This window comes from Apodemus sylvaticus, chromosome 1, assembly GCF_947179515.1.
Source record: "Apodemus sylvaticus chromosome 1, mApoSyl1.1, whole genome shotgun sequence".
Classification (NCBI taxonomy): domain Eukaryota; kingdom Metazoa; phylum Chordata; class Mammalia; order Rodentia; family Muridae; genus Apodemus; species Apodemus sylvaticus.
Genome location: NC_067472.1, coordinates 188,449,811 through 188,474,879, shown reverse-complemented (window position 1 = coordinate 188,474,879; position 25,069 = coordinate 188,449,811). Strand labels below are relative to the sequence as shown.

At 45.2% G+C, this 25,069-nt stretch overlaps 1 protein-coding gene across 1 annotated transcript; it reads right to left on the bottom strand.

The window, feature by feature from the left end:
- Positions 1 to 575: 575 nt before the first annotated feature.
- Positions 576 to 24,559, bottom strand: LOC127683066 (cytochrome P450 2B1-like). The gene is made up of 9 exons (XM_052179932.1): positions 24,389 to 24,559; positions 10,885 to 11,047; positions 10,582 to 10,731; positions 7,960 to 8,120; positions 7,240 to 7,416; positions 6,655 to 6,796; positions 5,102 to 5,289; positions 4,812 to 4,953; positions 576 to 757 (listed from the first exon to the last, which is right to left on the bottom strand). The coding sequence occupies exons 1-9, from the start codon at positions 24,557 to 24,559 to the stop codon at positions 576 to 578; spliced, it is 1,476 nt and encodes a 491-aa protein (XP_052035892.1).
- Between the last annotated feature and the right edge of the window lie 510 nt (positions 24,560 to 25,069).

Sequence of the window (25,069 nt, the reverse complement as noted above, 5' to 3'; positions counted from 1 at the left end):
AGCAAGCAAGTGAAAGACCTACATGACAAGAACTTCAAGTCTCTATGAATGAATTCAAGAGATCAGAAGACAGAAAGTTCCCGTGCTCATGGACCCATGAAGCTGTATGACAGTGGCCTGTAGAACACAGAAACCTAGATAATATTATGTGAAGTAAAGGTATGAGACACCAAAGATCAAACATTATGTAATTCTATTTACCTGAACCCTACATACTAGGCAAGTCTGTAGACACAGAATTCGGACCTTGTACAGAGTCCATTAGCACAAAACACAGTGTGGAGAGCTGATGACATTCTGGGGCCTGGGGGCTGGGGCTGTTGGGAGGAAGATGGAAGTGACTCAGTGTGAGAAGTGGACTCCAGAAGTCTCTGTTCACATGACCAGAAAGACAGTTGATTGATTTCTTCAGTTCCATTCACGAGGAGGAAGACCACACCATCCAGCTGAGGAGAACAGCAACAGGAAAAAAGATGCAAGCAGCAACCTGTGGCCTGGTTTCCAGCAGCTCCCTCAGAGACACAGAGATAGAGCAATTCTCAACAGAAGTGGGACACCTGGCTGCTTCAGCCAAATCAGCGGGCCAAGAAGCAGATCTGGTATGTTGGGGGTACTCTTCCAATACCACTCTCCTTGGGAGTGAGGTCAATGTCCTTGGGAGCCACGTGGCTTGTCACAGAGAAATTCTGGAGGATTGAGGTGAAGAAAATGAACAACTCGTTGCGGGCAATGCCTTCACCAAGACAAATGCGCTTTCCTGTGGGCACAGAAAGTGATCATGTAAGCCACCATACAGTGAATAGCATTTGGACTGTCACATCCCTAAACCCACTTCGACATCCAAGCCCACTGCACTAAACAACAAGGATTTTGACCATCAACCTGAAATTCAAGAAGGAGTGTTAAGAGAATTTTGTAAGCGAATGGAACTAAAAAAAAAAACAAAACAAAACAAAAAAAACATCATCTGAGTAAGGTAACCCAGAGCCAAAAGCACATGTGCAGCATGTACTCACTAATTAGTGAATATTAGTCAAAAAGTACAGGAGGATACCATCATACACCCCAAATAACCAAAGAAGCTAAACAAGAAGGAAGGCCCAAGCAAGGATGCTTGAACCTCACTTGAAGGGGGAATAAAATAGTCATAGGAGGCAGATAGAGGAGGGAACTGGGTGGGAGAATGCATGAGAAGAGTAATAGGAGGGTCAGGATAATGGGTGAAGTGAGACAGGAGAAAGGGCCAGAGAATGAATAGAAATTTGCAGCAGGAGAGATAACCTCTAGGAAATCCCAGAGACATGGGATGGGGAAGGCTCTCTGAGGCTCTGGGGGTGACTCAAGCTGAGACTCATAGTTATGGGGATATGGAATATGAAGAACCCACCTCCTATAGCCAGGCAGGACTCCAGTGGATGGATAAGGACACCAACCCAATCACAGACTTTTGATCAAAAATTTGTCCTGTCTAAAAGAACTGTAGGGACAAAGATAGAGCCTAGACTGAGGAAACAGTCAAGCAATAACCAGCCTCACCATCCCATGGGCAAACATCAATCCCCAACACTATTAATAATAATCAGTTATGCTTGCAAACAGCAGCCTAGCACAGCTGTCCTCTGAGAGGCTCCACCCAGCAGCTGACTAAAATAGATGCAGATGTTCACACACAAACACTGGACAGAATTCAGGAACTCTTACTGAAGAGTTGAGGGCTCCAATGGGGATAAGAATGCCACAAGAAGACCAACAGAGTCAACTAACCTGGACCCTTGGGGCCTCTCAGAGACTGAACCACCAACCACAGAGCATGCATAGGCTAAACTATACCACACATATATGTGCAGCTCAGTCTTCATACAGCACTGAACAACTGGAGCAGGTGCTATCCCTAAAGGTATTATTTCTGTGGGATATGGTCTTCTAGCTGGGCCACCTTGTCTGGCCTCAGTGAGAGAGCATGAGCCTAAGCCTGCAGAGACTTGATGTGCTAGGGTTGGGGGATACCCACAGGGGTCCTCCACCCTCTCAGAGGTCATCTCAGTCTGTTCTCAGCCAGACACATAGGCCAAGACTGCATTTTTTCCTTTGGCCAAAACCTGTTGGATCAAAGCTGGCTCTGCCTCTCCAGAGCCCCCAAAACAGCTCTCTCCTCCCCAAACCAACGGCCTCTGGCCTACATTGTGTCTGCCTTGCTCCCACAGGATTATTGACTTATTAGATGTGGTTAAAACTCATACTTTGGGATTAGTCGTTGAAAGACTATGTTAAGATAATCCTCAATCACATGACATGATTCCAATCTGGAATATAACCAACACAAGACTAGCTGCCATCTTTACTAAGGGCTGGAGCAGGTGGAGCCATGGCTTGACCACCATCTAAGGGCAGTCACATGCCTGGCAGTCATCTCTGTTATGGGAAGCCATGGTTTCACTGCCATCTTGAATATAGCAGCCACATGTGCCTTCAGCAGACCAGGGAAGCAGGTCTCAAATTGTATGTTTGAATTGCAATATGATGTTTGAATGTTTTCTCTACTGTATTGACAAATGGCTTACAATATTCCTCTATGTTTTTACTCTTTAAATGGTAGTGCATTTTAATATTATTTCAGAGGTTTTACAACATCAAAACTTCATTAGCTAATTAATCTACCAGATGTATTATTAGAAAGGCAAACAGGTTTGGCTTGCTCACAGCTTCATGTTAAAAGGTTTCAGATGTAGATTTTTGGTATTCCCCTATCTAAAGGAACTCACTTTGCAGTGACTGTTCCTAATGATCAACCAATCTCATGGTAAATAATTGCAAAGGAAAAAAAAAGAAAACTTTCTGCAAGGTGTTAGGATATGAAACCTTAACTTATGAGTACCTAAAAAAATTGTTTTTAGCACCTAAGAAAATGTTTTGATCTTGGTAAATGCAAGTAGTGAAGATTGAAGGGTGTGAAAACTTGGATGGTGATAGGAAAGTAATTTAACATACATGAAAGGAAGGAGGTGATTGGAGAATGGATGGAGAGAAGAAGGTTTATGGGACATATGGGGAGGGGGATCTGGGAAAGGGGAAATCATTTGGAATGTAAACAAAGAATATAGAAAATAAAAATATTTATAAAAAAAAAGAAAGGAGCAAAATATCTTCAGATTTCTTCCCTTCACTATGCTACTATTATATTAGGACTTCAAAAGTTCAGAGTCGTAACATTACTCAATGGAGTTCTAATAAATAATTAGCCTAACTCTAGTAAAACTTACCACTATATGATCCACTACCACTCTCACAAGTTCAAGATGCTAAGCTTCTTTCGGTTGTCTTTTAACTATAGACTTAAAGATGTTTCTCACTGTCCTAAATGTACACATTCATTCTTCTGAATAGAAGGGGAAAGACCCTCTGTCCCTCTGCTCCATGGAAGATTTCTGTCTGCCCTGAACTCACCTTAAAGAAGGCTCATGCTTTTCACAAACACTGTTTACCAAGCCTCCACTATAACACAATATGGTATTTACTACCTTTTTCTACAATGTGAATTTCAAAACAGACTACAATTACCATTTCTATAATGTATCTATTTTGTAAACTTAAAAAGATTCTTGTAAGCTTCAGAAAACATACTCAGATTCGCCTCTCATGGGTCAGATGGATTCCTTCTCCATAAGCACCACTGCCAATCAACAGCATAACTTTCCTACCTGTTGCCTATTCCAGAGGGAGGGATTCCCCCCTTCCCAGGTTCTGGGACTCCCGTCCCCAAACTATCAGGGCTATGGGCCTAGGAATTTTAAAGATATGCCTAAGAAAAAATTTTTCTCCCTAGCATACTTAACTTTGTTTTTCCATCTAATATGTATATGTGTTTCAGCATCCTGCCAAATTCACATGTTTACTCAAAATCTGCATCCAGAACAGTTCCAGAGAAGGGACCCACAGGTGCTCCTGTCTACCCTCACAGACTCTTCTACTGGGCCTGCACTTCCCTGGCCACAGAAGATCCCACAGATCCTGGAAAGCAGGGAAACATCCAACTTTCCTGAGACTTGTCCAGCACCCCAATTTCCTTAGGTTCCCTAAAGCAGACCATCACCTCAAAGTTAGCAGAACATAGTTTAAAAGACAGGACCAGCACACTGCTGCTCCACCACTATCCCTTCCTAGTCCCTCATTTTTATTGAAACAAGAAGGGAGAAGTGTTGGCTTACAATTCTTCTAGACTTCTCCCAGGGACCTAGCAACAGCCTGCATCATCATCTGCCACCACTGCCTGATTGGTGCAAGCCAGATGCAGCAGGGAGAGCACAGAGAAAGGACTGCTTGCAATTCCAGATCCCCTCCCCCTCTCCCTCTACTCTATCCCCCCTTTCACTCACTTTCTCCCCCGTCCCCCCAACACACACACAGGTGTTCAGGCCAGCTTCTCTCTCTGTCCTTTCTTTCCCCCTCTGTCCCCCTTCTCTAAGTTCTCACTCCCCCTTTTTCCCAAAATGAACCTCCATTATATCACATTTGTCACAGGATGTGATTTACCAGGGTGAATCCTTGGCATGGGCCTGCCACGTACCCCTTTTCCCCCTCCTGTCCCTGTGTTAATATTCTTAGCATTGCCTTTAAACACTTCCCAAAAGTCCTCATGACCTGGATGCTCCTTTGGTACAAGACTCCTCTCATGGTGCTATAGCCAGGGTGGATGGGATCATTCAACAGGGCAACTGGGAGAGACTCAGTATACATGGACCTATTGTTGTTTGTGTTACGGAGGGTGGGTCTGCCCTCTAGTGTCTGGGATAGGAATCACAGGTCTGCCTCACCTGTGGAGAAGGGCATAAAAGCTTCATTTTTCTTCAGTGCCCCATTGGCATCCAGGAAGTGCTCGGGATTGAAGGTGTCTGGTTGTTCAAAGTACCGTGGGTCATGGAGAGCTGAACTCAGGATGGGGTACACCTCAGTGTTCTAGGAGATGTTACAAGATACAAAGATGTTATTTCACCCTGATTCCCATACGGAAAACAGTCAGTCCCTCAGTAAAAGGGAATGGTTGGTGATTAGGAGCGTGGCATTTGATAAAGGCGCAGCGATGAGGAATCGCGGCTGGTCTCACCTTGGGGAGCAGGTACCCTCGGAGCGTGGTGTCCTTGGTGACTCTGTGTGGCACTCCAATAGGGACAAGATCTGAAAATCTCTGAATCTCGTGGATGACTGCATCAGTGTATGGCATTTTGGTGCGGTCATCAAGGGCTGGCAGCCGGTGTGAGCCGATCACCTGATCAATCTCCTTTTGGACTTTCTCTACACAGAAAAGGGGGAGATTGATCAGCTATACCAGCTTTATAGCAATGATTTTGTATTCTATCAGCCAACCACCAGGACAAGTGTGCAGTAAGGAGGCTCTGCTGAGGAACTGAGAGATTTCGGGGGTACGAACAACTGTCCTGTTCTTAAGTGCCTGTCTCTATGTGCCCATGTTTAAAACAACATTAAATCTCTCCTCCATGAGCTCCGACCTCATTTCAGCAGGGCTTTGCTAAAGAAAGAAAAATAGAAAACAAAGGGATACTGCACAGGGTGACTTGAGAACTATCATGATGAGACAAGAGTGGGGGGAGAGAAGCAGAAAACATCCTCACCTTGGCAATGAACTGACCACACACACACACACACACACACACACACACACACACACCACAACTTTACATTAAGAACTCGAACCTATGTCCTCAGAAACGTAACAGAGAAGGAGGGAGAATAGTAAATTAAACCATCACCAAATGCATGCAGAAATGAATACATAAGAAAATCAATGGATAAATGAATATAAAGACAGATTCATGATTTAATGAAAAACACACTAAGCATAGGATGATGTATTCAAATTGTAAGTCAGCATATGGTTCAATTGGTGGATGAATGGGGGAATGGATAGACAAAAAAAAGAATTCAGGGGCCAAAAAATGGAACCTGTGAATAGAAGGAGGGGATGAGTGCATTCATGGCCAATAGTTTATTCAACTCTGCTAATCAAAGGAGCAACACTTAAGTTGATTCATTGAAATAAATAAGTGAAATGCCTACTTCAGTGGTTAAAGAACCAGTAAATACACAAATAATTAATAAGTTGATTTATAAGTGGTTGACTTGGAGGATTCAAGGTGTGTGTGTGTACATGTGTGAGTGTGCGCACATGCTTGTGTGCATGCGTTTGTGAGTAAGAGTTTATTATGAAGATAGAAGGATGAATGAGTAAACAGGTCTTTAGATAGACTGATGCTGATGTGTGAGAATGACTGAAGGGAAAGTCCAATGACAGGGTCACTGATGGGTGGAGAAATAATGGTGGGTAAATGAACAGAATAAGTAGAGGGATGAAGGGGTGGATGGATAGAAAGATGAGTAATAGATGAATGTAAAGATTGAAGGACAGCAGGAAGGAAAGAGGGAAGGGAGGGAGGGAAGGAAGGATCAACGTTTAAGTGGAATAGAACAGAAAACGGGTCAGCTGAGTGTTCGTTGACTCACCACCCACAGCACTTCCATAGTTTACAAGTAGACCATTTAGAGTTCCAGATGTAAGTGGTCCGTGGTCCTCTCATCCACTCAAACTTCCACAGGCAAAAAGTAGCTAGGAAATCCCCCAACTGCCCACCCGTGGCACACCTGCAACATGGGGGTACTTGAGCATGAGCAGGAAGCCATAGCGGAGCGTGGTGCTGCTGGTCTCAGTTCCAGCAAAGAAGAGAGAGAGCACAGATATCATGAGGTTCTGGTGATCGAACTCTGTGTGGTGGTTGGACTTCTCCTGGTTCCAGATGGGAGAGAGAAGGATGGGTCAGGGGTGAATGAACCTTTGCAAGGACATGCACACACACATCTCTGGGCACTGTCCTTCTGTCTCATACTGTCTGGACCTCTGGACATTACTCAGCCCCAGACAATGTCCCTTGGTTTCTTCTGTCTTCTCTCTCTTCTTTGTTCTTTGGTGGTTTATCATGTTCTGTCTCCTAGACTCTCATGTCTTTTCCACTTTTGTCCCTGGCCCTGTGTGTCTTTCCCAGTCACACCTCTTCTCTTTCCCTATCATTTTCTCTTTCTTTTCTCTATTCGTTATTTTTCAGATGTTCTGCATCTCCTCCACTGTTCCTACCTCTCCTCACCATCCTCTGTTCCATCCCATCTTTTTCTCTGACCACATACCCATCCTTCACTCTCACCCACCCGCTCTGTCATCCATGCAGGACTAACCTTCTCCATGCGCAGAAGGTAGGTATCAATGAAGTCCCGTGGAGCGTTGGGGTCCAAGGTGGCCCTGTGCTTCTCCACATTCTGACCAATGTAGTCAAGGATTTCCTGCAGGTTTTTGGAGATTTGTCTGTGGGTGCCAGGAAAGTACTTCAGGACAGCAGAGAAGAGCTCAAAGACCTGTAAGAAGAACGGCCCAGGAGGTCACCTGGAGCTATCAGCTCTCAAGAAGAAGGCTGTGTTCCTAGGTTCCCTAGGAACAATTCTCTCCCTCCCTTTCTCTCCCCCAGCCTTTTGGTTTGGTTTGGTCTTAATCAGATCTCATATTTTTTTCAGACTGTTGTCAAACTCAATACTTATCCAAAGACGTCTGTGATCTCTAATCACTCATGTACTGGGATTGCATATATGAATCATATCACCATGCCTGGCTTAGGTCATGCTAGGGATGAACCTAGGGGTTAATACATGATAGACAAGTCCTGTAACCTTTTACCACAGTCATGACCCTGGGGCATCATTATCTTTATGACTGTCTGGATTATTGCTACATTCAGGTCTCCCCTCCCTGCTCCCCATCCCTCCCTCTGCCTCCAGGTCTCAGCCTCCTTGTCTCTCCATGTCATCTCTGCCTTTCTACGCCTTCAGACACTCTCTCCTTCATCCACAAAGCAGCCTCTTGTTTCCTCTGCCATGGATCCTCCTTTTTTCCCACCCACTGACCTGACTGGACAATGAACTTATGAGAGAAAAGGTCCGATAGAACAGCTCCAGCAGGCGCAGGAATTGGCGGTCTGAGTAGTCAAAGCGCTCGCCAAACACAATGGAGCAGATGATGTTGGCCGTGATGCACTGGAAGAGGAAGGTGGGGTCCAGGGCGGCTCCTGGAGGATTGGGAGGCAGGACAGGAGACATGGTATCAAGAAGTGTAGGACTCTTTGCTTTGGCTCCATCCTTGGAAAGCTATTTCCTCCACTCACTACTCAAAGCGTAGCAACAGCTGCTAAGCCTGCACACAGGATGCACTAGGTCCTGCATTCAGTAATGCATACATTTTATTTAGTTTTAATGTATTTAATGTTATACATAAGATAAAATGCTATCAATGAAGGGGCACTAGCCCACTTGAACTCTGGCAGGCCTCACCCTTCTCTCCCATTCCCTCTTCCTTGCTAAAACCATTGAATTCCATTTCTAAAGCTGCCAAGGTCAGTTCCCCTATTTGCCCACTTCCTTCTCCTGAGGCTGACTACCAATGTCCAACTATTGAAACATTGAAGACCAGCAATCAAAAGGCCCCTTGGCTCACCCAATTAAGCTGCCCAACTATAAGTAAACATCCTAGCATGGGATTTCCCCCTTTAACTTTACATATCACCACTTGGCCCATGTGCAACATCTGTTTACTATCTATCCAGAGGCAGTCCTTTGTCCCCCTAGGAAAAATAATCCTTCCCCCTCTCCCTTGCCCCTTTCTTCCCTCTCCTTTGTTCTCTTTCTCTTCTCCCTGTTCCTCTGTCTCCTGTCTTTGTTCCTCATCTCTGCCTCTGCTCCTCTGGGACAAATAGCTCTCCTTTGTGCTCAGAAGTTGGGCTCCAGGTGTCCTGGGTCAATACTTTTTCTTTTCACTTTGTTTATACAGAGAGGGTAGCTAACTTCACCAGAGTAACACAGCGAACACAGTGACTAATGACTGGGACCAGGATTCAGACCCAGAGACCTGAGAGGGGCAGCATGGGGAGTTAGTCTCCACCCTGCACCTCCCTCCATCACCACACTGACTTGAAGCTGATAGGCAACTCCCACAGTCTGGAATGGTGCAGAGAAAGGTTCATGGCATTGCCTGTGTGGATTGACAAGTCTCATCTGTGGGTGTTCCTCTATTCCTTCTCTGATCCTACACTCTCTGGTGTTCAAGAACTATCAGCACCTGTTGCCTGCTGCCTTTGATTCCCAGGCTCTGTGATGTGTCCTCATGAGATGTTGTCAGTGCAGCAACCTTGGGCCACTGCTGCTGCTCTCTCTGGGTCTCAGCTGTCTGTCTTGTGACTGCTCTGTGGTTTTTCCCCTGATGCTCATCCGTCTTTACCTGGCTGTGGGTTCCAGTCTAAAAGACTTGCAGTATTTCCATCTTTTTCTCTTTGCCCCTTCCCTCACCTATTTCCTACTCCCTCCCACTCTGTAGCCCCTCCCCGGTTATTCCTGCTCCATTTTTTTGTCCCTCTGGTTCTAGCTCAGCTCCCTTGTCTCTGTGTCACCCTGCTTTCTTCTGTCTTTTTTACTTAGACTCCCAATTCCTTCTTCTCCCTTCCAGCTTCTGCAGGGACATCTCAAGGTCTCCTGGGAAATCTTAAGAGATAACAGACAGCAGTGTGAACCTGACACTATGTCACCACCTGTCTGCCCCTGTTAGGAAGTTTCAAAAAAGTGCCCAGAAAATCCTGCAATTACCAGAAAGTCAGTCACCCCACCTGGCTTCTTTGTTCACTGCCCACAAATCAGTATATCCACAAGGAGAAAACACAGTTCCTTGCTTCACACATGCATTGGACATAGACCATGCCTTGAGACTGTTTTTTATAACCGTGACGACCTTGAACACCATATAAAGTCAAGGATAACCTCCAATCCCTAAGCTCCTGCCTCCACCTCAGGTGCACTATGATGACGTGTACTACCCTGCCAGTGTTGTGGAGTTGGCTATCAGACTGTGAGCTGTGTGCACATCCACAGCATCAGCTTTTTCTTCTGGAGACAAGAGTTGATGGTATAGCCAAACTGGCTTTGAATTTCTGGCCCTTCTTTCTCAGCCCAGTGACTACTGGGATGACAGGCTTGTGCTACCATGCCTGACTGAAATATAATCTTAACATAGGCATCCATTTCCTTGAATGGAAGAACTAGCATGCTAATCACACAATCTATTTCTCTGAGTTATTCTTGGATACTGTGGACTTCACAACTCTTTCCATATTTTTATGGATTTCTCTCTCTCCCCCCCCCCAGAGAGAGAGAGAGAGAGAGAGAGAGAGAGAGAGAAAGAGAGAGAGAGTGTGTGTGTTTATGTGTATGTGTTTATATGTGAGTATGTGTTTATGTGTAAGTATGTGTATGTGTATGTTTATGTGTATATGTGTGTGAGTGTATATATGTTTATGTGTGAGTGTGTGTTTATGTGTGAGCATGTGTGTATGTGTATGTTTATGTGTATGTGTGTGAATGTGTATATGTTTGTGTGTATGTGTGTGTGTGTGTCTACCCATGGATGTCTCCTTCTCTTTCTTTGGCTGTGCACTTGTGTCTTGGCTTTCCCATCTTCCTTCATGCCCATTCTCCCAGACTTACCCTGGGATTTCCGCAGTTCCTCTACCAAACACTGTGCTTCCTCCTGAATCCGCTCCTCCACACTCCTCTTTCCCATCCCAAAGTCTCTCATGGTGGCCAGAGAGAATCTCCGAAGGGTCTTCCAACGTTCTCCATTGGCAAAGATCACACCTGAGAATGTAGGGGAAGCATGGGTGTGCGGGTCACACAGGAAGTTCAAACAAACCTGGGTCCTTCCCTAGCCCTTACCTTCCCCTCTCTCAGAATCATTTCTCTCTGTTCCCATTCTCCACCCTACCTCATCCCAACCTCTGAGAATCTTACCATATTCCTTGAAGACCGGCTCAACCACAGCAATGGTCCCCCGGCCAGAGAAAGTTTCAGCTTGGCCCACTAGGGCCTCCCTTATGATGTCTGTCCCACAAAGCATGACCACGGGCCTTGGTCCCAGGTGCACTGTGAACACGTCTCCATATTTTTCTCGAAGCTGCCAAGCATAAAGGCACCAGGACTGGGGTTAGCCAGCACAGATATTGTTGTTAAATTGTTAAAAAAAAAACACATAGATACAGGTTGGTAAATAGGCTGGCCCTGGCCACCCTTCCTTTCCTGAGGACCTAGACATTTCAGGGTGAATCCACCACCAGGAAGGTGTTCCGAGACAGGTTGGAAGTTCTAAGCAGTGCTGAACTACAGTGTGACTGAGTGTGCTGGGCCAGTGCTGTATGCTCAGCACCAGGAAGTAAAGAATGATGCTCAGGGGTTCAAGGGGATCTCTGGATGCTGTTGAGCTAGGGGATAGCCTGGGCAATATGAAACCTTGTTTCAAAAATGAACAGGTTATAGATATGATATTGAAAAACTGATAATAAAACACTTCAATAAAATTGATAATAAAGGACTGGAGAGATGGCTCAGTGGTTAAGAGCTCTGACTACTCTTCCAGAGGCCCTGAGTCCAATTCTCAACAACCACACGGTGGCTCACAACCATCACTACTGAGATCTGATACTCTCTCTTGGTGTGTCTGAAGACAGCTACAATATACTCACATACAATAAATAAATGATTTTTTTAATGGAGCTGATTTGAAAAAAAATAATAAATCAATTCAATAAAATTGATTTACAAATTGATTCACCAACCAATTTGCTTAGAAAATACTGCATTGCACAAGGTAGGGTTTGGTTAAGTGCCACCTCTAATATGACTTGGAGATAAGTAACAAACTAACCTGGCTTGTTAAAAACTATAGGATCTGGAAAATATCATCCTAAGTGAGGTAACACAATCACAAAAGAATACACATGAAATGCAATCTCTGATAAGTGGATATTAATTAGCCCAGAAGCCCTTAATACCCAAGGCACAAATCGCAAAACAAATGACTTCCATGAAGAAGTATGGAGAGGGTCCTGATCCTGGAAAGGATTGATCTAGCATTGGAGGGGAAGATAAGGACAGAGAAAAAGGAGGGAGGTGATTGGAGAATGGATGGAGAGAAGAAGGTTTATGGGACATATGGGGAGGGGGGATCTGGGAAAGGGGAAATCATTTGGAATGTAAACAAAGAATATAGAAAATAAAAATATTAAAAAAAAAACTATAGGAAAAGAATTGTGCCTTAGCCTCGAGCCTGGTGTGACAATGACCTCTTGAAGATGTCTGAATGGAGAAGTTTCTGTCTATGACTAGAAGTGCAAAATGTCCTCACATTCGCTTTGCATTTTATCTTAGATTTGGGAGTTAGCTTACTGCACCGTCGGTCTGTGTCTTTGCTCAAATGTGACTATAAACAGAAAGGTCAAACCCCTGGCTGCAGTGGCTTCAAAAGAATGGATTTTGGTTTTAGGAGTTGAGAAGATGTGTAGAGCAGGCAGGCTTCTGATCTCTGAGTCAAATACAACTTCTTTGTAAGAGTCGTGCTGGGTTATTTGTCTTTAGTTAACCATAATAATGGAGGCTAGTGTGAGTGACCTGTACGGAGTGCTTTTGAAGGAGTAGAAATAAAATCTGATTAAAAGATACCAAAAGTTATTTTGTGAACATAATGTATTTTGGGTCCTTAATTAGATAAGGACTAAAACTCACACCAGTACTATTATGTATGGGTTATTTGCCAACTGTGTCTGAAACAGAATTCATCAAATCAATGGAACTGTCATGATTAAAGTACAGTATGCACTCAAAAACTAAAGAGAATTATGCCAACACAACTGAGGCTTGGGCTTCCTGAGAATATGTATCTGTTAAGATTTATTTGTTAAGTAGAGGCAGGCGGATTTCTGAGTTCGAGGCCAGCCTGGTCTACAGAGTGAGTTCCAGGAGAGCCAGGGCTACACAGAGAAACCCTGTCTTGGAAAAAAAAAAAACCAAATCCAAAACACCAAAAAAAAATTTTTGTATTTGTTAAGACTGTCAACTAGACTCAATTTGCATATGAAAGAACATGACTCTACTGGGCAGTTCAAAGGGGATAGCACTTGGGAACAACCACCATTAAGTCCTGATTATCTTATATTAAGAGTAAAATTCTTCCAAAAGGGCAGGATGACCCTGGGTGTGGTGGACTGAATAAGAATGGCCTTCATAGGCTTATATATTTGAACGATTAGTCATCAAGAAATGATACTATTTGAAAAGATTAGAAGGACTAGGAAGTGTGGCCTTGTGGGAGGAAATGTGTCACTGGGGGAGGCTTTAAGACTTTAAAAGCCTGCACCCCTAGCCCAGAGTTACTATGTCTGTCTACAGATCAAGATGTAGCTCTCAGCTACTGCTCCAGCTCTGACAACTCCTGTCATCATGCTCCTGCTGTGATGAATGCTTTCTTCTAAGAGCTGGCTTGGTCCTGGTGTCATCCCCAGCTCTGGTGTCACAGCACAGTACAAAACAGTGACAGAGGCCCTGGGTGACAACCACTCAAGGGCACAGCACTGGCCTACTCAAAAGTTTGATGATGACAATATCTCTGTTGTAAATCTACCATTTATCTGAAACAGGCAGACTTAAAATTCATTTCTCTGTAAAATATAATAAATTAATCAAAGTCTAAAGTGGGAATGGGACCTAAAAGAGATTCACAGGTGACAGCATTTGTGGGTCGCTAATGCCCAAATTCTATAAAAGTTGTTAAACATTTCTGTATGAGGTTAGTTTCTCTACGGTGGTAGCCAGAGACAGATGTGCAGTATTAAAGAGCTTTCTCTTTATTTCTCAAGTATTTGGAGTAAACTCTCACTGGTGAAGAGAGAGGGCTTAACCTGCTTCTTGAGATATAGAAATGGATAGATACAAATATATACATAGATATGGATATGACATGGATGTGGATGAGGATGTAAATACAGAAAAAGTTCCTTGCCTCTACCCTTCAATCTGGCCATCTCTGGAATCTCAACCAAGAACCATTCTTCCTGTGACCCAGCTTCAACCTGATCAATGCCTCCTGATGACTTTCAGAGAGAATGACCCTGGCCCACCTACTGAGATACATGGGAAGGGGAATGGACTGTTGGTAGTCCTGACTGTCAATCATGTCTACAGTTCAGACTTGTGGGAAACTACCTGGTAGTACAACCATCTCTGGGCATCTCCCAGGAATTGGCCCCAGGAATATCAAAGCCTTCCAGTGCTGAAGGCCATTTAATAGAACTGTGTGTTTGCAAATGATCCACCCTCATCCTCTTGTGTTGGAGATTGGTTCTAATGCTTTGATTCCATCAGGAATCTGCATGACCAAACACGGAAGGTCCTCTTCCCCAATTGGTTTTTGATCCACCAATAAAGATGCCAGTGGCCAATGGCTGGGCAAAAGGAAATGGGGCGGGACCCTTAGATTTGCATGGACTAGGATGCAAGGAAGAAGAAAGAGAATTACCATGACTCAGGGGAGAGAGACAGATGAGATTTAGAGCTACAGAGGGAAGATCATCCAAAATATAGGTGTAAATGAAAGCGGCCCCTGAAGGGCTGCCCAGAAGCATCTTGGGCAGCAAAGACCAATGGGCCTCACAGTAGGTAACAGGGCAGGAAAGTTAACAGTAGATTTAGGAGGTATTGACCCAGGAGTACCAGAGGGACAAGCACGCTAGCCGCGGGAGGCTTAGACCTGCCAAGCTTTTAGTAGCCACGTCATTTTAAAAATAAACTAATGTGTATAAGTCTTTCATTCACAAATCCAAAGAGCTTCTGGATGGGTGTCTGGAAGTGACACCAGCCAGAGCATAAAGTGGAGTAGCTAAACTCGTGTAACCTTTAGCTCACTCCAGAATGCCATGCACCTAACAGAAATTAAATGCTAATAATGGTCAGTGCCCCATGTTGTTTCTGAAATAGTGCTAAGAAAGAAACTATGAGTGTTTGATTTATGTTTATGGTTTGAGACAGGATCTCACTATGTTGCCCAGGTTGACCTGAGACTCACTATGTCGATTAAGTACTCTCAATCTCTCATTCTCCTGCCTTCTTCTCTAACATGCTAGGGTTGCAGATATAAGATGCACTTATCCCTGAAGGTATTTGTTGTATTTTTCAATCCATAGCTGGTTGAATCTTTGAGTGGAGAATCTGCCTTTATGGAGAATCAGCTACAACTTTTGAAGCTGAACCTAAACATGCAGAGAAACTTCACCTCCAAATGCCTGTACAAGAACAAAAAAAGCATGTGCGTGGTGGCCAAATGAATAAACCAGATTATTCCTAGAAGCCTGCTTAAAATTAAGAACAAACACCGCCAAGCCCACACAATGGAATGTCATACCACAAGGAAATAACCTATCCATCAAACTGATGATAGAAATGATCACCAGCTTAATATTGGCAGAAAAGTAAATTCTGCTTATATTTGGTGTTCTAAATGAAGTTTAAACACAGGTAAAGTCAACCCACTGTGTCAGAATAGTGAGACGGTAGTAAGTAGAGGTAATAAGACAGGGACCAATCTTAGCGTTAACTGAGCTGCATAACATGATAAAAATGTGTTCAGTTTGAAAGTTCATTGACCTGTGCTGATTTTAGCACAGTGTTTCTCAACCTGTGGGTCATGACCCCTCCATCATGTCCTCTCACAGGAGTCCTCTAAGACAAATCATAGATATTTACATTGCAATTCATAACCATAAAGGAATCTTAGAAGAGCTGTCACTCCTGGAGTGACAGTCACTTAGCTCTGAAGTAATCTCTTGTAAATAATCAGTAGTTGTTATCTGAGATTTGTGGGGTTGCTTTTTCTTGGGAATTTCAGGCCCTTAGAGTGATCTCAGTCATAGCCATTCCTGACAAACCTGGAATTCTTTTAAGGACTGTGTTTGCTTAGCTAATGGTTCCCTGAGACAACTCCTAGATCAGATAAGAGATCTGGGTATGTGGGAATGGACTTGCTCAAAGGCCTTTTGTGTAACAACGAAGCTTAGCCCCCTGCAAAGCTGCAGTCAGCTTCTTAGAGGCCAATTCCCCTGCTGCTTTTACTAAGCCTGTTACATCCTGAAGTGTTTCTCTTTCTCCCACATAACTCTAACCACAGACACATAACAGGATCAAAATTACATTTATGAACAATAATCTTATGATTGGGGAGCACCACAACCTGAGGAACTGTATTAAAGGGTCGCAACATAAGGAAGGCTTCTACTCTAGAGCAATGATCAACTTTAAAAATACCATAGCTCAAAAGTTGTAACTGGAGTGGCTGGAGTGATGGTACAGAAGGTAAGATCTCATGCAGAGGACCTGGGTTTGGTTCCCTGCACCCACACTGTGGCTCACAACTATCTTCAATCCAGTTCCAGGAGATCCAGTGTCCTCTTTGGTGACTTCTGCAGGCACCAGGGACGTGGTACACAGATATGCATGCAGGCACAACACTCTTGTACACAAAATAAAAGTAAATGTAAAGGAAATAATTTTGAAGGTCCAATTAAAGCTCAGGGGCCTGGAGCACTTGCTACCCCATCATAGTGACTGGGCTTTGCATTCCAGGACCCAGTTATAAACCGGCTCTCCCATGCACGCCTATAAAGTGGAAGTGGAGACAGGATGGTGGGGATTTCCAGTTTCCAGCCTAGCTGAGAGAATTCCAGGATCAGGTTCAGGGAAAGACTCTGCCTCAAAGGAATAGACAGAGAGTGATAGAGGTGAAGAATGGCCCCATTTGACCTCCATGTAATGGGTGCAGGCATCCACACACAACGTACACATAGACTCAAACAGACAACAACAACAACAACAACAACAACAACAACAATAATAATAATGGCATTGAGGGGGGAAACTGTATGATTGTGGGAGGTGGAGGGAGAGGAAAACCAGGGAAGGACAAAAGAGAGGGAGGAAATAAGGGTGACAGTATCAGTAACTGGAAGAGATGTGAGAGAGGGTCTGGAAATTGAACAAAAATATATGTAGCAGGGGCTGATGAGGAACTGGAGATAGTCACTAGAGGGTCCCAGACACCAGGGACATGTGAGGCTCCCAGGACCCAACTGGGATGAGTTTAGTGGAAATGCACAGAGAAGGAAAGATAGAACCATAGGCACAGCCACTGATCAAGGGATGGGACCACCCACCCATCTCAAAGCTTTTAACCCAGACATGTTCCTGTCCAAAGGAAGAACAGGAACAAAAAATGGAACCAAGACTGAAGGAAGGGCCAACCAGGGACTGGGGGTCCATAATGTCTGCTGACACCAAACCCAACACTGTTGCTATGGTCAAGAGGCATTTGCTGACAGGAGCCTAGTGTGGTGGTTTCTGAGGAGGACTGACCAGCAACTGACCAGTGAAGATGTGGGTGCTTGGTGCCAACCATCAGACTGACTCAGGGAACCTGATTAGGGAGCTGGCAAATGCTCTGGAGGACCTGATGGGAATTGCAACTCTGTTGGAAGAACAGCATAGGCTGGCCTCAGCACCCAGTTCTACAGGAGTCTAGACCAGCAACCAAGGAGTACACTGGAGGGATCCATGGCTCCAAATACATATGTAGCAGAGAATGGACTTGCCTGACAGCAACGGGAGAGAAGGCCCTTGGTCCTGGGGAGGTTTGATGCCCCAGAGTAGGGGGATGCTGGAAGGGTGGAGGAGAATGTGGGTGGGTGGGGAGCACTCTCATACAGGCAAGGGGGAAGGAGAGGGCAGATGTGGGGTGGGAGTTAATGGAGGGGTAACTGGGAAGTGGAATATCATGAGATGGTGTGTGTGTGAAGGGGGTAACCAGGAAGTGGGATACCATTTGAGATGTGAATGAGTGGAATGATTATAGTAGTAGTAGTAGTAGTAGTAGTAGTAGTAGTAGTAGTAGTAGTAGTAATAGTAGTAGTAGTAGTAGTAGTTTTGTTTCAGACCCAGGAATAAAGTACTGAGATACGTATTTTATACATCAAAGCAGACCTAGACTCCATGTTCTCCCAGCATCCCTCAGTCCCTCCCTGGCATACCCTGCCCCCAACCCTAAATTTTTAAGCCCTGCATCTGGGCTACCATTCCCCCAAAAGAAGCTCCTCCTTATATAATCCAGACATATTCTCTCTCTCTCTCTTTCTCTCTCTCTCTCTCTCTCTCTCTCTCTCTCTCCTTCCTTCCCTCTCTCCCTTCTCTCCCTCTCCCTCTCTCTCCTCTCTCAGCACTTCCTTTCTTTCTTTCTCTTCTCCCCTCCCCTCCCGTCCCCTGTCCTCCCCTCCCCTCCCCTCCCCTCCCCATAGCCACCTCCCCAGCCTCAGTCCTTGGGCCCAGTGACTTCACCCCCAGTGCAGCTTCCAATAAACCTGCCTTTACTATAACCTAATCTGGCTTAAATTGACTCATTTCACCAGTGGAGAAATAACATATCAATAACTAATTGCAATTCCATTCAAATTCTAGGAAGCACCTGCAGACTTCCATCAGGCAGTGCAATTGTGCCTCTACCCACGGGAACTGCCTCTAAACCTCCCTTTCTATCACCTGTTCTTTCAGACGCCAACCAAAGGCGCCAACCAAAGGTGCCAACCAAAGGCTGGGCATGTGTTTCCCAACACTGAGTTTTTCCTGTTTTTCCGAAGCTCCCCCACTTGTTTTTTGACATGCAGCTACTTGCAAATAGCGTAGATCCCTCTCTTTCTCCACTGCAGCAGCTACCACTGGCCTACTCTAGTGTTTTTACCTCTAACTCTAGTAAGATTGCCCTTGGGCTCCTTCTGTGCTTGTTTCTAACACCAGTTTCCATGGTAGCAGTGGGTTTCCCCTAATAAAACTCTAAAGAAAATCCTCTGAGGATTTAAAAGGGGGAGGGGGGACTACACTGTGAGACCTTAGGAGCCAACTGCGAGGAACCAACCCCAGGCTCCGACTGGGCTAGCCATTCCAACAGTTATCAGAGTGCCTGAAAACAAATCCCAGGCTCACATGCTCTTGAGTCACACCTCAGGAACCAGACTTAAAAGCCTGGTGAGGCATCCAATGAGCTGACAGGGATGCATGTTCTTGTGAGCCTACCATGGGAGTGTAACGCACGTTATGTGTATGAGTATTGTGCCAGCCTATATTCCATATCCTCAGAGACCAGAAGGAGCCAGAGTCCTCTGAGACTGTAATTAGAGAGTTTTGAGCCCGTGTGTGTGTGTGTGTGTGTGTGTGTGTGCTGGGAATTGAACTCAGGTCCTCTAGAAGAGCCAGTGGTCCTAACAGACCATGTCTCCAGCACCTAATGTGTACATTTTAAAATGCCGTTCGTTCTGGCTTTCTCTGGTTCTCTGCCTAGGGCTTGTACTGCTTGTAATGCATGTGTATACTCACGCCTGCTCCCAACAGCATGGGGTCACTGTCTCTTCTCTAAGGTCTCCAATTTCTCTTCTCCCCACTCCTCTTTTACCTCCTCTCCGTTATGTCTCTAACCAGACTCCAGTCAAGACTTTTTCCTCCCTGCACTTGATTGTTAAAACCAGTGGTTCATTTTCAGGGCCCCTGTCACACTTAATGACTCCATCCAGCAGGAAAATGCCAGGTAAGTGGCCACTCACATTCCTTAATGACTGAGTGATCTCTTAAGAAGAGATGATGAGACAGGACAAAGAAAGCAGGTACCCTGGGGCAAGAACCCTGAATGCAAGAGTTTCAGGTGTATCTTCTCTGGAAGTCAGGAATGCCAGACAATGTTCTAGTTCTTAGTTCCTCCTCCTCCTCCTCCTCCTCCTCCTCCTCCTCCTCCTCCTCCTCCTCCTCCTCCTCCTCCTCCTAATTCTTTGATTTTGCTTATTTTACATTTGTGGGTGCTTTGTCTACGGGTGTCTCTGTGAACAGCAAACATGCAGTACTCACAGAGGCCAAATGAGGGCATCAAATACCGTGCAACTGGCGTTGCAGGTGGTTATGAGCAGTTTATATGGGTGCTGGGAATCAAAACCAGGTCCTCAAAGGAACAACCAGTGCTCTTAAATACTGAGCCAGCTCTCCACCACAACCACACAGTTTCCTCTTATGTCTTCTAATGGAGCACTTCTGTCTGGGACTACGTGTGATTGAAACCTCAGTCCAGACACAGGTCCCCACTGAACAGCTTTGCAAATGATCTATCACCAAACTGCAGCCCGTTTCTGAAATTACATTAGAGTTCCCATTCTTAAGAAGATAATATTAAGGAGCCTTAAAAGCAGTTTAGAATAGACTCCTCCCTCCTCCCTCCTCCTCCCTCCTCCGCACTCCTCCTCCATCCTCCTCCCTCCTCCCTCCTTCTTCCTCCCTCCTCCTCCCTCCTCCCTCCTCCCTCCTTCTTCCTCCCTCCTCCTCCCTCCTCCATCCTTTTTCCTCCTTCCTCATCACTCCTCCCTCCTTCTTCCTTCCTCCTCCTCCCTCCTCCCGCCTCCGTCCTTTGTCCTCCCCCCTCCCCCTCCTCCCTCCTCCCTCCTTTGTCCTCCCCCCTCCTCCCTCCTCCCTCCTTCTTTCTCCCTCCTCCTCTCTCCTCCCTCCTCCCTCCTCCCTCTAATCATGAGTAGAGACATGATATTCTTGCCTGTTCCAAAGGTTTGTCTCCTCCCTTAAGAGTTAATTAAGCTGGACCTATCGATCCTAGCCATGAGACAAGCCCTGGGAAGACTGGCTCACCTAAAGCATAAGGAGATGGGAGGAATAATCATTCCCTTGATGAGAGGGTGTGTTTATCTTTCCCAGAAGTCCTGCGTTTGCTGTGGCCACCTACAGAACTTCCATTGGCAACTTTTCTAGCCTCCCTCAGAAAAGTCACCACTCTTCCTTCTCTTCCTTTTTCATCTTTTCCTTCTGGATCATTTCTCCAAAGCGCTGGATCTGCTTTCCTTGACATTGTCTGCTTGCTCTCGGAAGCTATGTCTCCTGCTTGCACTCTTTCACCATGTGACTGCCTACAAACAGCATGGTGCCCCCTCCTCCTCTTCTCCGACCTCCTCCTCTGGCAGCTGCCAAGATTCACAACTTGTCTGCCTTGGTGTTTTCCTCTCAAATCCTAATAAAATCATACTTGAGCTTCAAGAGGACTTAAAGACTAAGAAAGGCAAATGTTTTTAGTTGAATGTTTTCGGTGCAAATGTTGGCAGTGGCTAGAAGCCAAAGCTTAGGTTTGTTTGCCTACTCTCAGCCAACAGAATTTCATCATGCTTAAAAAATCGTTCTTGGTAATGCATACTTGATAAAAGCCCATGTGACCACTTTCAGCAACAAGCCTCCTGGAAGAGTAGCCTCTGTGTCTTGAGCCACAGCTAAAACTTCCAGAGAACATTCCAGATTGCATATCGGAAAACCCAGGCCGGTCAGCACAGAAGCCAAAACAAGCAATTTGGAACTGAGCTAGAACTCATGGAGCTGACATGGCCGTTAACAGCTGTACATGAATCAGGCTCCTGCACCAACCACAACAGGCTTGAGACAGCCAAGCTAGTGTCTCCTAGGGCTCCTGGGACATCACCACCTTGGCGTCCAGAGCCACCTGTCTGGACCAGCTGACCCTTTCTTCTTGCCTGTTCTATGCACTATGCCTTGAACATGGCTTAAGTGCCTTCCGTGGGTTCACATGCTGGAGGCTTGGTCCCCAAAGTGGTTGGGTTGAGAGATGGTTGAGCCTTCAAGGGCTGGAGCCTAGTAAGGGGCGTTGTGTCTTCAGGGCAGATCCACAGAACACCTTGCTTAATACTGGTCAAGCAGAGAGGGCTGGATGCTTGGAGAATTGATTACTACAGAACAAGGCTGCCCCACATAGTTAGCTCCTTCTGCATGTGGCAGATGCCCTTCTTTCCTCTCCACTAAGTTGTGACACCTGCAGAGGGTTACTCACCAGAGGCTGGACAAAACGAGTGCTTGATCTTAGACTGTAGATGACTGTTATTATAAGTTGAATAAACCTCCTACCTTTTAATTGTGTGTGTGTGTGTGTGTATATTTATAACTATGTGGTATCTCTCTCTCTGTGTGTGTGTGTGTGTGTGTGTGTGTCACATGTGTGGGCTGTTAAATATGGATGCAGAGAATCAATCTGGATCCTCTGGAAGAGCGGCAAACATTCTTAACAACTGAGCCATTATTCTAGGCCCATACACCTTCTTACTTTATAAAAAACCTCTTGCAGCCAGGTGATGGTGGCATACGCCTGTAATCCCAGCACTCTAGGAGGCAAAGGCAGGCAAATTTCTGAGTTCGAGGCCAGCCTGGTCTACAGAGTGAGTTCCAGGACAGCCAGGGCTACACAGAGAAACCCTGTCTCAAAAAAATCAAATTCAAAAAAAAAAAAAAAGACCTCTTGCTTATTGTCATAACAACAGACAGAAAGCAGACAAAAGCACCAGGAAACTCTGTCTTTCTGGTTTAGGTGGACCATTTCTCTTCTTACTATTCTTGGTTTCTCTCAGACCAGTATCCTCCCTATGACACAGAAATCCAACATTTACCACTCCTCCATTACAACTGCTCTCGTTCACCTGAGCCTGCTCCTTCCTCACCTCTCCCTCAATGCTCCCAAGAAACGGCTTCTTTTCTCCATTTATTGTCTTTCCAGAGAGTCGTTGGGGATCAAAGCAGATTCTCCCTCTTAAATAAACCATTACAGATACTCTGATGATCTTAAAACTCAATTAGCGTGGGGGCTAGAAAGATAGCTTGATGTTTAAAAGCATTTGGTATCCATTCAGAGGTCCTGGGTTCCATTTCCAGCACCCACTTGGTACTTACAACATATAATTCATTTCCAGGGGATCCTACAATCTTTTTGAGCACCAATAATGCACATGGTACACATGCAGGCAACACTCATGCACATAAAATAAGAATAAAACTTAGGGGAAAATATCCTCTTCTTATGCCTGTATTCTGTATCATCCAGGTGAACAGGTAACATGTCTAAAGACTTGATGTGTCAAGGTGCGGGGATACCCAGGGAGCCTCCACCCTCTCAGAGAAGGGAAGTAGATGAGGGACATCCAATTAATTAATTCTGGTTAATTAATTAACAAGTATGTTAATTAATTTGTTGGTTGATTAATTAATTACTGGGAAGTTGGCATGGGACTTTGGGTGTCCCTTGACTAAGGTAATTAGTTAATGGGGAAAATGATCACCTTCACTGCAGGGAAAGGTGCAGCATTGTGGATGCTACCACCACTCACTGTGGGTCTGTGGACAGTGGTGGTGCTGGCAGGGGGAGGGAGTTGATTACTTTCATGGTATAGTTACTCCTGAGTTCATGATCCTGTAAACAGTTCCTGATTACAGTCATGAAACTGTCAGCATCTCATCTTTCACTCACCAACCCTCTCACGTGAACCTACAGCCCAGGAGGCATCCATCCTTTCCCTTCATACTAAGTGATTTCCAAAAAATAAACCACACATCAACCTACTCTGAGGAAACCTAACTAAACTCAGTGGGTAAAAACAAAAAGGGACATCAAGGTAGGAAGGGACATGTTGGCCAAAAGAAGGATTTCTGCGGGAGAGAGAAGACAAGGAGGGGTCACATATGACAAAGACCCAGTATATGTGCACATTGAATTGTCAATGGATTTCTTGAAATAAATCAGATAAGATGTTGGCTTGACCTTTCTCAGGTGTGGGAGACATGTGTTTAGAACACGTGTGGCAGGGTGTGATGACACATTTGTCATTCCAGAGGCTAAGAGTTGGGAGTCAACCTAAAAAAAAAAATCACAGGGAGACCCTGTCTCAAAAAATAAATTAACATAACTGGATCTACCATTGGTGATAGGGAGGGGGAATCTTTTAAAAACCAGTGAGTAACTAATACAGGGTTCAAGACTGTGATCTTCACAGCCATGGTGTCAACAGAGGGATGAAACTTATAGTCACTACCTCAGCGATCTCATGAACAGTAGAATCACGGATGCTGATTATTAATAAGCGAGTGGTAATTAAGCAAGAGACCCTGTGTGTGAGGTGCCAGTATAGAGACTTGTAGGTAATGCCAAGCCAACTGCTGTAATAAACTGATAAGCAGTCCTCCCCACCCTGCCTCCTGTCCTGCCCCCCTTCCCCTTTGTCCTAGAACACCTCAGGCTAATCTCGCGCTGGCAGAAGCAAACCTTGATATTGATGCCTCTGATATTTTTCTTTTTCTTCTGTAATGGACAAGTTCCAAGGAGAGAAATTCTACATGCTTATACCTCAACCTCTCTTGCGCTCCAAGCACGGTGTCCCACACAATTCCAACATAGCATGACTTACCTGTCTATCTGAACACCATCCACCACGAATCAGCATCTCACCCTCCCCGCAGCAACTTTCCCACATGATCCTACCTCATGGAATGAGTCCCTCACTCTTCCCGCTGAGTGATCTCCAAGAGGAGACACAGGGCCCTGTGCATAGCATCTCACCTGCATAAAGGAATTGAGGAGGCCTCCTCTGTCCATCTGCAAGAGGTTCCCCAAGAGGGGCAGGGGACGGGGTCCTGGTGGGAGGTTGCCACGGGACTTTGCGTGTCCCATGACTAAGAGTACCAAAACGCCCACGAGGACAGCAAGGAGGAGCAAGACACTGGGCTCCATGGTCCTGGTCTGACCAATGTTGACTTCAGTGCACACTCCAGCAGGATCTTTTATACTGAACTCGCCTCTCCACTCAGTTATGTAACTTCAGATGTTCCTGCCTCCTGTCTCTCATTGTCCCGAGTGTGAACAACCATGACAACTTCCTGCTTATTCCCTTACCTGCACTGATGTTGGCAAGGACACCATGAAACAGATACACGGGACAAAAGGACACTGGGAGCAATGCCTCTTGTTTTATGGGGGTGGGTGTGCACTTGTCAGCTCAGCTTTGTCCACTTACTTACTAGGGCATAGGATTGTGTGTGTGCTATATGCTTTTTTGTACATGAAAGGTCATTTCTGGTATAAATTTACGGATGTGTATTTCTGTGTCTGAGTCTAGATGTGCTGGCTAGTCTATTCTTACATGTCTGGGGTGTATACAACATGTATAATCTTAAATTATAATCTGTATGTCCTTTGTGTCCTATATAAATGTGATTATGTTTGAGTTGACAAGAATAGTGT